We start from the raw sequence: 16922 nt of genomic DNA on the forward strand, positions 1-16922 counted from the left end.
GCGACGACTCATCCAAGAGGTCAGAAAAAAAACCACAACAACATCCAAAGAACTGCAGGCTTCACTTGCCTCAGTTAAGGTCAGTGTTCATGACTCCACCATAAGAAAGAGACTGGGCAAAAATGGCCTGCATGGCAGAGTTCCAAGACGAAAACCACTGCTGAGCAAATAAGAACATAAAGGCTCGTCTCAGTTTTGCCAGAAAACATCTTGATGATCCCCAAGACTTTTGGGAAAATACTCTGTGGACTGACGAGACAAAAGTTGAACTTTTTGGAAGGTGTGTGTCCCATTACATCTGGCGTAAAAGTAACACAGCATTTCAGAAAAGGAACATCATACCAACAGTAAAATATGGTGGTGGTAGTGTGATGGTCTGGGGCTGTTTTGCTGCTTCAGGACCTGGAAGACTTGCTGTGGTAAATGGAACCATGAATTCTGCTGTCTACCAAAAAATCCTGAAGGAGAATGTCCGGCCATCTGTTCTTGACCTCAAGCTGAAGCGCACTTGGGTTCTGCAGCAGGACAATGATCCAAAACACACCAGCAAGTCCACCTCTGAATGGCTTAAGAAAAACAAAATGAAGACTTTGGAGTGACCTAGTCAAAGTCCTGACCTGAATCCGATTGAGATGTTGTGGCATGACCTTAAAAAAGCGGTTAAAGGCTCGAAAACCCTCCAATGTGGCTAAATTACAACAATTCTGCAAAGATGAGTGGGCCAAAATTCTTCCACAGCGCTGTAAAAGACTCATTGCCAGTTATCGCAGACACTTGATTGCAGTTGTTGCTGCTAAGGGTGGCCCAACCAGTTATTAGGTTTAGGGGGCAATCACTTTTTCACACAGGGCCATGTAGGTTTGGATTTTTTTTTTCCCTTAATAATAAAAACCTTCATTTAAAAACTGCATTTTGTGTTTACTTGTGTTATCTTTGTCTAATATTTCAATTTGTTTGATGATCTGAAACATTTCAGTGTGACAAACATGCAAAAAAATAAGAAATCAGGAAGGGGGCAAACATTTTTTCACACCACTGTACATATCTTGATATTAGATTCAAAAAATATATAATAACCTTCATCATTATCTATGTGGCACAGGAAGCAGTATAGAACAGTGGCTTTAATCATAACTACAAAATGTAGACTTAAAAATCTGGGTGGGGACACTGCTATTTTACCCTTGAGCATGATTTTTGAAGTGAAATGCCAAGTGAATCACTAGATACAAATGCAAGTTACGTTGGATACATGTGTCAGCCAGAAAATAAAATACTTAAAGCAGCCAACTATTTATACTGGTTGACTGGGGTTCCAAGTAATTAAGAGATGAACATATCCCAGGTATAAGTCATAAAAGTCATAAAGTCAAACACGACTGTACATCATGTGGTCATTCCAATTCAAAACTGATTGTAACATCAACGTCGCTCTTGCAGATGATGCTAATCTAATTCTCAAAGAAGAAAAAAAGTATATACAAAGAATTTGAAATCGGGATTATGAGGAATAAAAATAGCACCTCTTGTATTAGGAGAGATTGGAACCCTTAAAAAGGGTTCCAGTGAAAAACCCACTGCCTGCTGCATAAGCCTACACAACACAAATTACCATATTGACAACTAAATCCAAATTTTCTGCACCACCAGACTTCAATTTAACTGAATCCTTCAGTTGATTATTTTTGGACTTGACTGCCACCTGGATGGCAGGCTGACATGAAAAAAAAACAACAATGAAACTTAAATGAACAAACTATTCAGAAAGCAGGGATGAAAACATTATTCCACGTGAGTAAAACAAATACTGAAATGTACAAATCTTTACATTAGAATGGTTTTACTCTGTGTTGTTGCTGTTTTTTGACAAAAATCTTTTGATTTGTGTATGAAAAGGTAACCATACTAAGGACAGTCTGAAACCTCATGAACCTCATAAAACTGAACACACGAAGGAATGGAAAGATAATTATTCAAAATAAACTCATGCAGATGGAGACAAATCAGACGCATCTGCCAAATATATCTGTTTAAGCGTCTTCAGCAGTAAGGCCTTGGTATTGCAGGACCCCCCACAGCTCCTGTGCATGAGCGGGGTCACGCTACTCATTTTACATAATTACCAGCAGCTGAAAGGCTTTCGTTTCAACAGCTTAAATCTAACATGAGGCGACTGAAAGAAATCACAAAAGACTAGCCATTCATCTCCAACACCTTCGCAGTTGCATAGCACAACACAAAACAAAATAAAAAGGCAAAGAGAAACAGATGTGTGAAAATGCACATGGTTGTGGGCAAGTAAAATTGGACATTTGTGGTAAACCCGATAAATAACAAGTATCATGAAAAACACTTAAGTCACATTAGAAAACACTGGGGTTTTAAAAAGGTCTTTGTTTACAATACCCTTGGTCTACTTACAAATACAATGACAGTTCAGAAGTAAGGAGTAAATAAATAGCAGCCTCTGATATTGTAGCCTATTCATCTCACAGTTTGGATAAAGGCAACCCTAAGATAAGAGTCAGTCTAGATGTTCTGTATGATTAGGAATGGACCACATGTATTAAAGAAGGTTAACATCAGATGACTGGCCCAGGCATGGGAGACAATGCTCTGTGTTACATACAAATACTGTCCTCCAATGACAGCTGGCCCACTAGTGTAAAGCAGCAGATGAGCTTTCCATAGAATGCTTATATATTTGGGCAAGATCACAGACCACAGGAGTGGTACGGGCAATCAACATAAGGACAGAAATACCACCGTTTTCAATTGCAGTACATACATTGTTACATCCCAGTGTGTGTTCTGTGTGTGTTTTTTTCTGTTATGTCCACACTGCTGACCCTTGATTGTTCTCCCTTCCCCATTGGCCCACCATTACACCACACTTTCAGTATGACGTCATCATCAATTAGCTCTCAGCCAATCAGAACACATCTTATTCAGCATATAACATGGAGGTTTTCAGCAAGGAGAGGCCTTTCGTTTGACTTCGGTCCCGTTTGGTTTTGGTTATCGCTTCGCTTCTGGTTATTGCTTCGGCTTCGTTTGTTGGTTTGTTTTGCTTTGTGTGTGTATTTTCGTTTAGCTTCGGCTTTGTTGTTTTGTTGTTTTTTTTGTTAGTTTCTTTGTACTTTCGTTTGTTTGTGTGTTCATCCTTGTTTTGCCATTACCTTGTCCCAGTGTTACATGTTCAACTTTTGTGTTTTTTTGTGTTCAACTTTTGCACCCTGCTCCTGTTGATTACTCTTGTTTTCCCTTATTTGTATTCCTGGTTCACTTGTGTTTTTGTGTGAACTTTTGTATATATGGTTAGTTTAGGTTGCTGGGTACACTTACACACTTAGTTGATTTTGTATTAGTATACTAGTTTAGTGCGGGTGAGTGCCGTTTGTCTTGTATGGTTTTGGGTAGTCAGTCCAGGTTAGCTAGGGTGTTGAAGACACTGAAGACCGTGTGTTTCGGGTTTACTTTTGTAGTCAGATTAGCTTTCCCTCACTGTCCTAGCCAGCTCCATTTTGTTTGTTATTTTCTTTCCTTTGGCACCACTCTAGTTCCTTACCCTTGTTATCACGCTTCCTAGTCCCTCACCAAAACCCCCCTGCTTCCAAAAGAATTATCCTAAATGTTACACCCCTTTACCCCTAGACACTTCGGGGTCGTAACATACATGCTTAAGAATCCACACACAATGTTTTTTTGCAAATTAATCTAAGGCTACTTTTATCTGAGAAAACAAGTATATGATCAGCACCTGTGTCTGCTGCTTCCTTTATGATCAATGATCCTTGTTGAAACTCTTCCATTGAAGCCAATGCTGAAGAGTTATTACCTGACTATTTTGATGGACACTTAAGTCTAAAATGCCAGTTGAAATATTGATTGACTAGGGCTGTTACACGTGTTCTTTCTGATGACACAAAATTTGTACAGTGGCCTTTGAATGCTTGCTACGAATTGCAAACAGTTGTCTTTTCCCTTTTGTTCACTGTCAAGCTATTCATCTGCATGTGAAATTTACCTGTTCTTTGTAACCTGCAATTTGTGGCACGATATCTCAAATACTGTGCATATTTTATGATCTGCCACTGGCTTTCTTCATACCTTTCAGAGGAAATTAGAAGGAGACCCTCATGCAGAATGCTAATGTTTTTGGCCAAATTCAACAAACTGTGAGCACGCACTAACCCCAAAAGCACCCTTCTGGCCTTGACAGTCTGCACTTGCCATTTCTAACCAGTCATTGAAAATATTATACAATAAGCTACGATAATACTTTGTCTGATTTCTCAGAAATTTGTTTTGTAGCCAAGCAATATGTTTTAGGTGCACAGAGATTTAACAACAAACATACAAACAGTAAAAGTAAACATTACTTTAAAAATAATATCAAATTGCATTAAAGACTATAACCCACACATAGTCATTAGATACTACTAGTTCAGGAATCTACACAGAAGTATTTAATCATAAAACAATGTAGGGCAGCCACAGTAGGCGGCTGAAATATCAGATGACTGAAATCTGAAAAAAATGAAGTATTATCGGATTTGCTGATCAAGTTGCTGTCTTGTGTGTTTTGTAGGATTTGTGTCAGATATAAGACCTAAATCAAGGGTGGAAATTTCAAAGAATTCGTTATTTTTAACGTTTAGACCTTTCCTTTGAGCATTTAACCACTAATTAGAATAACAGGTCTTAACATGTATGAACAAAAAAAAATCAAATCAGGAAATCAAGTCACACTACAGTTAAAAAAGTTGCAACGACAACTCCTAGCAACTATGGTACTAGTTTTTATTAACTCCTTACATTTATATAGTGCTTCTCTGGACACTCAACTCAAAGCACTTTACAGGTTATTTGGACTCCTTTGCACAACCACCAATGTGCAGCCCCCTAGAGCAGTCAAAGTGCACCAGTATTCTCACCACACATCAGCTTTCAGTGGAGAGGAGAACAGAGTAATGAAGCCAGTTCATACACGGGGATTATAAAGAGGTCATGATTAAGAAAGGGCAATAGGAAATTTGGCCAGGACACCGGGGTAACAACCCTACTCTTTTTGAGAAATGCCCTGGGATTGTTAATGACCAGAGAGAGTCAGGACCTCACTTTTATGTCTTATCAGGAAGACCCATCACTATACTGGGGATTTAGGACCCACACAGACTGGTGAGCGCTTTCAGCAGCAACCTTTGCCCTCCCATCTAGGTACTGGCCAGGCTAACACCTGCTTAGCTACAGTGGGTTGTCAGGTGTGATTTGCAGGGTGACATTGCTGCTGCCTAATTTAATAATAAGCATTTAATAAATGTTTTCTTCAGAATATAACTTAGTGGAGAAAAATCTGTCTAGGTATTCTAAAATACCTAATTATTCTAGAAGATAAATGTATCCTTCTGTAGTTCGTGCTTTTAAAAATTAATAAAAACATTTGAAATATTTTTGAAATTATGTATTTATCAGATAGAAGAACAACAACTTCTCATCCACTCCAGAATGTAAACTAACAGATGAATGCATAGGTTTATGGTGATTAATGAATTTCCATTAATATTTTGCTCTATTATCTCCAGAATGCTCACACAGCATTTTAGTAGCCAACAGGCTCTGGAAATAAAGGGTGCCCACTTCCTATTAACCATCATGGTGGAGGCAAAAGTGGACTCCCTTTCACACATTCCTCAGGTTTGTGCGTTTCCTTTGTTAACAAATACATAGCCTACTGCATATGGTTACGCAAGCACAATAATAGATTTCATACAAGAATCGGAGAACAGCGATTCAGTTGAAAATGAGAGACTTAGGTCATAGAGCAGGACTGTACAAAAAATAGAGGAACAAGTAAACCAGAAAATGTTGTAATAAAATAATTCCTGCAAGGGAACGCTTTAGCTGTACAAAGAGGTGAATTTGACGCAGTATTCTGATGAGTATGCTTGCTTCATCACCTGCATACAAATCACACCTTTGCAAAGTAAAAGTGATTTCTTTATTGTAGGAAATGATGAGAATGTAAAATTAAAAGTTTATTTTTTGGGGAGGCATGGGAAAAAGACATACTGATTACCGAACAGGAAAGTGAGTGAGCGAGCATCCAGAGCCACAGCACCCTCGACCCAATCACCTTAATTCTGTAAATCCAGTATTTCTAGTAAATGGTACTATATACAATTGGCATTCTTCTGAATGTAGGTTTAGAAATAAAATTTGCTTAGTTTTGTGGTCAAGCAACAGATGTAATATATCAATATTTTTGTAGGTCTTATCAAGTCTCATGCAAAAAAGGACATACTCTGTGTCATACAACTTAGTGAGAAATACAACCTACCCAAAGTATAGTTCTGCGGACCACAATTAAATGAATTATGTATTCATAGGCACAACAGGAGAATCCAGCTCCGCTAGCAATTTCATAGCTGCCCCTTTGTAGTCTGAGATTTTGGAATGTTGTCCAGAAGATCAGTGGTGCTGAATAACATGCAAAATGATCAAAACCTTATATTTTGGAGCTTTGGCTTGGTATGACAACACCTGCCAATGACAAAACTGAATGCCCCTTGATCCTGTGCCACAAAACTCAGGAAGAGATTTTAACTACAAATTAAGGTAGCATCTGAGTAGCAATGCATTATCATAACCTTGTATAAAGCAAACTTTATAAATAACCAGACAGAAATTGAAGACTTACTCTTCACTTACAGGATTGTAACCAATTCATAACTATTCATACTGAAGTGCTATCTCTGTAAGACTGACAAAGCAGCTAGCAGGGTGTTATGCATGTATTTCAGAATGTTACAGAGTATGGAAGTGCATGAAAAGTACTTGATTTCATATTGAAATTGGTCTGAAGTTATCTCAGCACACTGTTAAAGTGTCAAGTTAATAAACAGAAAATGGGCAGAGATTCCAAAATACAATTTTCATCTAAAAATAAATAAGATGTTCATTTCTAAACTGCACATACATATACCACAGAATACAGAGTTTTAAAATTTTAAAAGATACTGCTAGTGTTTTTACTACACTTCCACTTAGCTCTACAATAGACCACCTCCATATTTTTGAAATCTTCAAGGATCTGGTTAGGTCTTATCCATTTACAGAGCCCTCCAGAGGTATTCATACCACAGATTAAAGGGGAACTGCAATGTTAATTTTATATTTTGGGGTTAGAAAGAATCAGCATTGATGAGTGCACTTCAAACCACAATAAAAGTTCATTGTAACTTGCAAAATGTCCAAATTTCCAGATATGCGCAGCACTGTATTCTGCGTTTCAGAATGAGGCAACTAACTTCCAGTGATGTGTTGCAGCCTTATTACTTTGTAAAGAAGCAGGCTTGTGATACATCCCTGTTAATCCAATAGAAACAAGATGGTGCGGTGGCACTGTGGCTAAGAATCTGCGCCTATGGCTGGAAGGTTGCCGGTTCAAATCCCGTGGCCGGCTGAGGAATCTTACTCCGTTGGGCCCCTCAGCAAGACCCTTAACCCCAACTACTCCAGGGCCTCTGTACAATGGCTGACCCTGCGCTCTGACCCCCAGCTTCTCTCTGTCTGTGTGTCTCATGGAGAGCAAGCTGGCGAATGTGAAAAGACAAATTCCTAATGCAAGAAATTGTATAGGGCTAATAAAGTGATCTTATCTTACTCTCGACTTTGTTTTACCAACAAATACAAATACCAACAAATACTACTGGTGAACTCTGCTTGAAGATCACGCTGGAACATTTCTACGGTGAAATGTCTGCTGTACAACCTGTATTTATTCACTCGTATGTCCCATACATTAATCATCACAGTTACTAGTGAGCAGGAAGGGTCACATCTAGTTGCAATTCATGGGAACTCTATCTCTCATCCGTGGTGAGACCAGGGGTTTGCAACATCATGGCGACTTATAGTACTTTCACAAAGTTAATGGTTTTTTAATTCAAAATTTGTAAAAAAAATTCTATACCCTTAATGAATTCATTTTGTTGTTGAGATTTAATAACTGGTCTGAGAAATAAGACCTCCTTATTCCTTAGTCGGGCAGTACATTTCAAGCAAAGTTTCAACCATGAAGACTCACAGAGACAGGTTTTTCTATTCTGAAATAACTGAGAAACCTCTATACTGCACACAGAGGCCACTCAACTAATTGTGTGGCTCATTAAGGTAATGCTGTGCACCGAAATTAATTTAAGTTTTCTACAGCTAAAAGTCTGAATGCATTTGTGGTTTTTCACTTTTCTTACACATGATCTACTCATTCTATTTTGGCTTTGCTTTAAAATTGTGGAGTAGGTTGTGTGTACAACAAATATCAACAGCTATTTTAAAGTGTTATAAATGCAACATTTAAAGCAACAATTTGAAAACTGTGAAAAGGTCAAAAGGTCTGAATACTTTTGCAAGGTACTGCATAAGTCCTTTCCCACTCACTTATATCAAAAACAACTATATAAGCTAGGAGACAGTTTGAAGAAATATTTTCTCTTCTAAAATAATACAGGTTGATAGGGTTTGATCTTAATTCTGTTACAAATGTACTCCTGGAGTGACTGGTACCTATTTACAAATAGTTAAGGAATTCTCCATAACAGAGTGCTTTTGGTTTAATGCAAATAGTATACTATTACAACTAGTGTGTTGAACCATACAAATGAGACTGCTCCTAGGATGACTCCCAGATTGCTATCAATTTTCACACACATCACAGGATATATGCTGTCAATTTTCACATTTGTTGTTGGTGGGTTTCACCACAGCCAAAGCAATTTGTTTTGTGGAATTGGGTGGAGACTGATATGTTTTTAAATTTCAAAAGGTTGTATAAGTTTGGAGATACTGCATTTTTAGTACAATACAGCAAAATTGCATTGATTAAATCCAAACATTTAGTTAATTCACGAAACAGTAGCTCTCCATAGAACAGTGATAAGGAAACATTATCCAAATTCATTTTATTTTACTGGGTACCATACAGCTACTGTATATTTATATTGTATATTTATATTGTATATTTATATTGTATATTTGTATATTTATATTGTGATAAGGTTGCCCTTAGGCGAGCAAACCTGTATCTTAATATTCATTAAAATTGCCTCCTTATGGCTTGTGGAATAGATCTTTTTTTCCCACAAGAAAATTGTAAGGCTGATTTACTTTTATATTTTGAAGGCTAGCTGGCCTGAAAGAGCATCCAATGTCTGTTCTGTACAATCTCATAGAGAAAAGCAAAATATAGTTTTAACACTGCATCATTAGTAGTCAGTGCTATTTCTCTGAGTATAAGAAGGAACTGAATTCACAGGGCTATCTTTAAGCCAAAGGTAGTTCTCTTACAGAAAAGTCACAATATATGCTGCTTCTGAGGCTGATTGCAGACTAACTCTCTTGCCTGCCAGCTCTTTTAACTGGTACACCAGAGCCAGCACACCTGTTTTAGTGGAATTCCCACAACAATTATCTTTTTTTTTAATTCGTCATGTGGGGATTCCTGGGGATCAATTCCTGTTAATTTTTAGGTAGAGCATTGAGAATTTTGTTGTGACTTCAGGGAGAGTTACAGTTCTCTCTTATAGCCACCCAAATGAAATATGTGGTGTCAAATAATAATAATAATAATAATTGCTTACACTTATATAGCGCTGTTCTGGACACTCCACTCAAAGCGCTTTACAGGTAATGGGGTCTCCCCTCCACCACCACCAATGTGCAGCATCCACCTGGATGATGCGACGGCAGCCATAGTGCGCCAGAACGCTCACCACACCACACACAGCTATTAGTGGGGAGGAGAGCAGAGTAATGAAGCCAATTCATAGATGTAGATTATTAGGAGGCCAATGGGAAATTTGGCCAGGACGCCAAATTAGGGGTTACACCCCTAATCTTTTCGAGAAACGCCCTGGGATTTTTAATAACCACAGAGAGTCAGTTTACTTCTCATCCGAAGGACGGTTCCTGTATACAGTATAGTGCCTCTGTCACTATACTGGGGCATTAGAACCCACATGGACCACAGGGTGAGCGCCCCCTGCTGGCCCCACTAACACCTCTGCCAGCAGGTCTCCCATCCAGGTACTGACCAGGCTCACACCTGCTTAGCTTCAATGGGTTGCCAGTTGTGAGTTGCAGGGTGATATGGCTGCTGGTGCATCCTTGGGATAGCACAACAGTCAACACATACATTAGTATGCACGAACACTAGAGAAGATTTCCAAGATGTTAACCATCGTGTTTTTTTTCTCAGACTGTGTAAAATAGTATATAAAAGCTTTCATTTTTATTATACAGACAGAAATCTCAAGTATTTGAGATGGGAAGGATTAAAATATTAAAATGGCAGCGCAACTTTTGAATAACATCATTTAAAATGAGTCATTGAACAGAGACTTATAACAATGTCTATGCAAACGCCTTCTGATGTCTGATGTTGCAAACAGAAATATCCGTTAATGCTTGGTATGTTTGAGCAATGTCGGTGGAAAGGAATAAAGAAGTGCTTTACTTTTTCTACTTCTCCTTCTGGATACTTGTTTATTTTGGTTGAACACAATTATTCTGCATTGGTGTCAAAGAAATTATTTGTCCTTTTTAGAAAAAAACGTGTAGAAACAAAAACTTAATCCTACAATGTAATACTTAGAACATGAAAGAAAAAAATCTAAAAGCATGCATTATGCATTTATATACAAATATGCATTATGTACAGTAAGTCACAGTAGGATAGCTTGCAAAGTTTGTGAAATCTGGCTGCGAAAACATCATGTAATTAAAACCATAAGCATAATTTGCTTAAAGGATTAACCATGACCTTATGAGTTCCAACAGTTGTAGAAGAAAAAATCTCACAAACTAAATACTGTCCAGACCTGAAAATAGGACTTTGCAGACATTTGTTTCCCATTTACATTAGCAAAACTCAGTGGCAAACAATTTGTTCAGACTTTTTTCATCTATTTTTTAAATAATTTATTACTATATTAATGCAAAATGTTTATATTTTGAATGAATTATAATTTTCTGATATAAAGTAATGTGACCTAGATGCATATCACTTAATGCGAATTTCTTATTGGGTTATTTTAAATTATTACCCAGAGCCCTTTTACAAGAAAGAGCATTTAAATGAGCATTAATTTATAAAAATAACTTAATGAGTCCTGGGATGCTGAAAATCCTCGGGTATTTCAGATATTACTTAAAAGCAGCAGCTATTTTTCATGGTAAACTACAACTACTCTATGTCTAGTGACCCTGAATCACAAGTCAGACAAACTATTACACATGAATGATTAGAAATTCCATTACCTTGTTAGGCGTTGTGGCTGAGGTCGCTCCCCAAACTTCCTGTAAAGTTAAGAAAAAAGGAGTAGTTTATACAGTGCAATACCCGTTTTCATCTAACACAGTTGATACTGATTTGCCAACGTAATGATTTTATGAGCACTTCTCAACACATGTAATACTCATTACAATATGTAATTAAACCTATACATTTTAAATGTCATACATTTTTAAAAATAATTTAGCAGGTATTACAGGTATCCCTAAACTCAAGAGATGCATTCTTTAGAAAACATGGAAAATGAAGTTCCATAAACAGTGTTGACTTGTCCTGTTTAAAACATTAATACTTCGGATTAATTTCTATACCAATTAATTAGGAGTTTGACTTGGTTTCATTCCAATTTGACCCACAACCTAAAAACATACCTGTAACTTTTGAGAAAGAAACACAAGAAATAATAACTTAAATTTTAAAAATTAAATAATTTAAAACAAAAAGTGTGTCTTTCCCACAGTTTCCTGGGGTAGCACTTTTATTACGTTGTCTACATTATGTAAGATTGTTCTTCATGTCAATGGTGCTTAGGCTTTATAATACCACCATATTTTGGCTAAACGTTCACCTTTTTCATACCAGTTTACAATAACCATCTTCATATCTGATGTAACAGATTTATATAATCTCTTTGCAAGGGTAACTCACTGCATACTGTGCTATGGTGGTGAAGTGGCATAGTAAATTTTCACTTCAAATATTTCTACTGTGTTGTAAAAAATATAAAATATACTGTGTTGTTCTGTCACAGGAGGACGATGCTGACTTTGGAGTATATTTCTTTTCTGTTACATACACATTCACTTTCTTTAACTGAAAAGTGTCCAGAATATGTCAATTGTGTGTAGTAGTCAGACATTTATACAGCAAATGATTGGAACACGAGGGATATCTTTATATAATTATAATTAACCAGTAAAAAGAATAAATTACTCATTAAAAGCTATAATGAAAAGATGGGTCATTAAATTTGTTTTAAATTTTTGAAGTCATAGAGTCTTTGATGAACATAAATGAAAGTAAGTCTGTACTAAACGCTGCGTTGCACCCAGATATTGTGCTGCACAAGAAGTGTCACTTCTACTCACTCTATAGAGCCAGGAGACTAAGAATTTAACTTTACTCATCCAACAAGTCCTTAAGACTATATGGCACTAAATGGTCTAGCTCCAGGTATGTGAACAGAAGGGACATTTCAGGGAAGTTACAGGGAGCCATTGCTACAGTGGACAGACATTGTGATGATGCATAATACACCTTATCTTTTTTACCATACAAGATGTAGAATTCTGGACACAAACAAAAATGCAGGTAATCTGAGCAAGACGCAACATGTTGTCTCAATAATAAAACATGAACCAAGCACTGAAACCTGGGGAACACCTGAGTGTGACATCAAGTTTTAGACAGCCAAGATTGATTAACTTGGTTCTGGTATCCAAACATGAACCAAACAAATTAAGACAAGTCCCATTAGTCCTTGAATTACCATCCAGAAGGATGCTGTACTCGACAGTATCAAAACGTGTACTTCAATCCAGAACGAGAAAATTATTAAATCACCCAAAGTCAACCCTTGGGGAAGTAATGATCTGCTGATGGCTTTGGTTTTAGTGCTGTGTCTCTATCTAAATTCCTACTAGAAATGTTCAAACAGCTCAATAGATGTTTAAGATAAGATAAGACTGTAAGATAAGATAATACTGTAATTGACCTGCCACCTCCTATTCCAGTCTCTATCTGTGAAAAACCCAGACAAACATTTTAATCAGCTGTTTTTACTAAAAGACAAAAGAATGGGAACAAAAGTTGTTGGTTCTGTTTTTTGTAATGGGCAAACACTGATATTTCAACAACAAAAAAGTAATTATGAAGCCACATAATCTGAAAGTTACTTTTTCTCCATCCTGAACATGTATAAAAATTCCTTCAAAGGACACCAGAGCTCACAAACTGCTACAGTGTGATTTTGTGGGGGACAAATAGACCAATATACCATATTAGTGTATTCTGCAAAGAAACATCAAATAGAACGTGCCATTTTAATTTTTTTCATCTGATTCTACCTACATAATTCTGGTATATAATTTCATACAAATGTATTTTTACATAGGTAGATTAAGTTCAAGTACTGTTTCATTAACTGTCAAAATATTTGACTAAATAGGACAATCTAGTTTTTGAATATATTATATTAAGACTAATCAGTAGCTCAGAACAGGACTAGGTACTTCCATCTAACAGGTTTGACTGCATTAATGATTCTAATATATACCAAAAATGATTAAAGGCTCCCAGTTTACAATAATCTGTTACTTGTTACTCTGTTACTTATAGCAAGAATGAACCATTAAAATGAAAAAAACGGTGTCCTCATAACTGATTTGAATAAAATCTTTAATACTCTGCACTTACAATACACAGGATTATTCTCTATATACACAAACATTTTTAATAAATGAACCGAATTCTACTGTGACTTATAATAAAACAATTCTGATGTGACCAACAAATATCCCTTTAATGACACAAAGAAATTAAACAGAAAAAATACATGAAAACAGTACATGTTAAAAATATTACTATAAAACAAACAAAAAGAAAACAATTATGAACTACTGAAACACCTCACATTACAAACTTGAAATGACTTACAACTCACTATGAATCACAGTGAAGACCATCTTTTTTGGCTCAGTGTTCCAACTTTTCAAAAACTATTAATCTTCAAACACTCTACTAAAGCATGTGGGTAGCATGCATGTTGCTGTCACTTAGCACAACTTGTTCATTTTTGCTTCTGCTTGAATTTCCTGAAGCAAACACTTTTTTTTCTCACTTATAAAACAAGGGTGTTCCAGCTTCATTGCTCAAGTAGTTTAAAAGTTCACTATGAAGCTATATATCGTTTGCCTTACTAATAAGTAAATCCAGTTTTTAGCAAAATCGCTTAATTTCATTTTAAAATCAATTTCGCAAGTTGTAAAACAGCAGTGAATTCACAAAGGGTGCCATTATTCAGCCATAGGAAGAGCTGATCAGGTTCAGTACCAGTCATACTGAAATAAGATCAACTATGAATTTGTGTAATTAAATTTAAAAATTAACTTACACCAATATTATTGAAAATGTACAGAAGTCTACTGCATTATCTGTAACAACAAATTACATTTTAAAGCCTGTGAAAGCACTTAAAAACAAAGTGCAGGGTACTGAATGTAGTTTTCTATAGACTGTAATAAAGACTATTCAATTTGAAAGTTAAGCTTACACAATTCCAAGTCAAACTTAACACAATTTAAAACAGGACAGGAGATGTATCTAAGCTACTCATGGAAATAAAAAAGATATCCAAGGTAGAGAAGATAAATATTTCTATTTCTATTTCATAGGCTAAAGTTTGTTTGCAGAGTACTATGGTAGGCTTTCTGTGGCTTGGAGATATCAAATGTCACAAATAGGTTCTACCACTGCTGACATCTAGTGGCTTGCATTGGCAGTTAAAATTCTATTAAGGATTAGAAAAAGTGAAACAGGATTATGGATCAAAAGTTTGTAAACAAGGCACACAGAATATTTAAATAAACTTTATAGGTGTCCTTTCTGAAATACCTATGTTTATATGAATCAAGACAAACATATTTCTCAAGCTGCTGTCAGAACATAACTTAGTAGAAGTGTGGGACAATTAGCAGAGGGTAACCAGCTCAGCCAAAGATCTTTGACCAATGACCATTGGGACAATCAGACACTGGCTTTTTTCAAACCACCATCCAATCTTCAGCTTCTAGAAATAGGGCTAGCCAGGGGAAAGCACATTATTTAAATGATGTATTGGTTTTAAAGGTAAAGTTCTGGATTTATTTCCTGAAGTGATAGGAATTTCATCTAGTAAGGAAAACATCTTAATCTAGCTTCTTTGGAAGCTACACTTATGTTGGAAGAGACATCTACACACACTAATTTCATGCTGACTTACCTCTGCTGTGAGGACCCTCAGCAAACAAACCTTTGTTTTTGGGTGTGTCAAAGACTTTTCTCTCCCTCCCATGTCACTTCAAGTTTAATTTCACTTTTGCACTGTTCCAGTGGTATGTTCTCCAGGCTCACCTTATCTCTGGGCTTAAAATGCAGATGCTAAATAGCTTAATCTTCACAGTGATTCGTGTTTTTGAAGCTCCCGAACTGTTTACGTTAAAATTTTGCATTCCTATAAAGATGACATTGGGTACTGTGCAAAAAAAATTGCTTTAAGGTAGTCTGGATTTTGCCAGTGTTTCACTGCACTGTGTCTGAGCATCACCCCCAAAAGTTTTAAAAGTAGTCATGTGCCACTGGTCAGAACATACACCTTTGTTGTAACTGTGTAACCTCTGGAAGTGTGAATACAGTTTCTCTGTGAATAATAAACTCTTTGTTTTTCTGATTGAGTGTAGTAAAGGATTGATGGTCACTACTGATTAAATTAGCTTTTGGATACTACACCTAATTTGTCAAAATAGTCACACTCATAAAGCTATTATCACTCAGAAAACTAAAATTGCAAAAAAGCTTGTTTCTTCATTTCCGAGATCACAGGTATTTCAACTGAAATAAAAACACTAAGGAAAGCATTAACTACAAATTTTATTGTACTGAAATTTGCTGCATTTTTCTTCCTTGTCCACAATCCAAATAAAATCTTCTCCACAGCTCATGTGTTGTATCACAAGCAAAATCTGTTTCAATACAGAAATATGATTACTGTTCTGTAAAAAAAAGTGCTTAAAACAATTTATAGTTATAACCTGATAACAATTTTAAAACAAATATATGTTTTTAGCTAGCACATCACAAGTTACTCAAGTTCCTATCAAAAGTTCACAAATTCATTCAGAAAGGTATTCAGACCACTGACAGGGAAACATAACCCTTCCTTATAGTGTAGTAACACAACCATATGCGTTTACCAAAACCTCTTGCTAGACACCAACCACATCTCTATGCAGATCTTTCTAAATATTAGCAACTTTCAAAACAGTTTCAAAATATTAGTCTCATTTAGCAGTATTAGTATAACTGTATGCTGCTACTCAGTTGTATCCGTTCTATTTATGCTAGCAGTGCTTTGACTGCTCACCAATAGCTCAAGACAATACTTGTTATTTTTGACTGCAAAATGCCAATAAGAATTTACATCTGTATACATCACTACAGGCTCCGGTACTATGGCTCTAAAACCCGAGAAAGATGTTAAATGTGAAGATGAAACAGAGACTTGAAAGCTAGGGCACTGTTATGCTCTAGCAAATAAAAAAAATGAGAAGTTGTGCATTTGTGCTCTCAACATGTCCATCAAAAAATAATCTCCACATAAGGGCAAGTGTTACACAAAAGAAAGTAAAAAACAATAACTTGAAAATTAGAGAAAGTGCAATTTTGCTGTTTCCCTTTTAGTGTTAGTACTAGGGGTGCATAGAGGAAAAGGAAGTTCTGTTGAATAATATTTTTATCTGTTTTTCTCAGTATTATCCCCTTTCACTTCCTTCCTCCCCCTCCAACACCCACAGTATCCCGTGGCTAAGATGAC

The 16922-nt window shown here is 36.3% G+C and overlaps 1 protein-coding gene across 4 annotated transcripts in view; it reads right to left on the bottom strand.

Moving 5' to 3' along the window:
* LOC148840806 (suppressor of hairless protein homolog) overlaps positions 1-16922 on the bottom strand; it is an 87030-nt gene that overhangs the window by 27807 nt on the left and 42301 nt on the right. For all 4 annotated transcript variants that reach the window (XM_088919342.1, XM_088919087.1, XM_088919169.1 and 1 more), the window contains one exon: positions 11320-11358. In XM_088919342.1, the coding sequence (XP_088775468.1) occupies positions 11320-11358 (39 nt within the window). The remainder of the gene's footprint in view (positions 1-11319; positions 11359-16922) is intronic.

Source organism: Atractosteus spatula, chromosome 1 (assembly GCF_055471065.1).
Source record: "Atractosteus spatula isolate fAtrSpa1 chromosome 1, fAtrSpa1.hap1, whole genome shotgun sequence".
NCBI classification, from domain to species: domain Eukaryota; kingdom Metazoa; phylum Chordata; class Actinopteri; order Semionotiformes; family Lepisosteidae; genus Atractosteus; species Atractosteus spatula.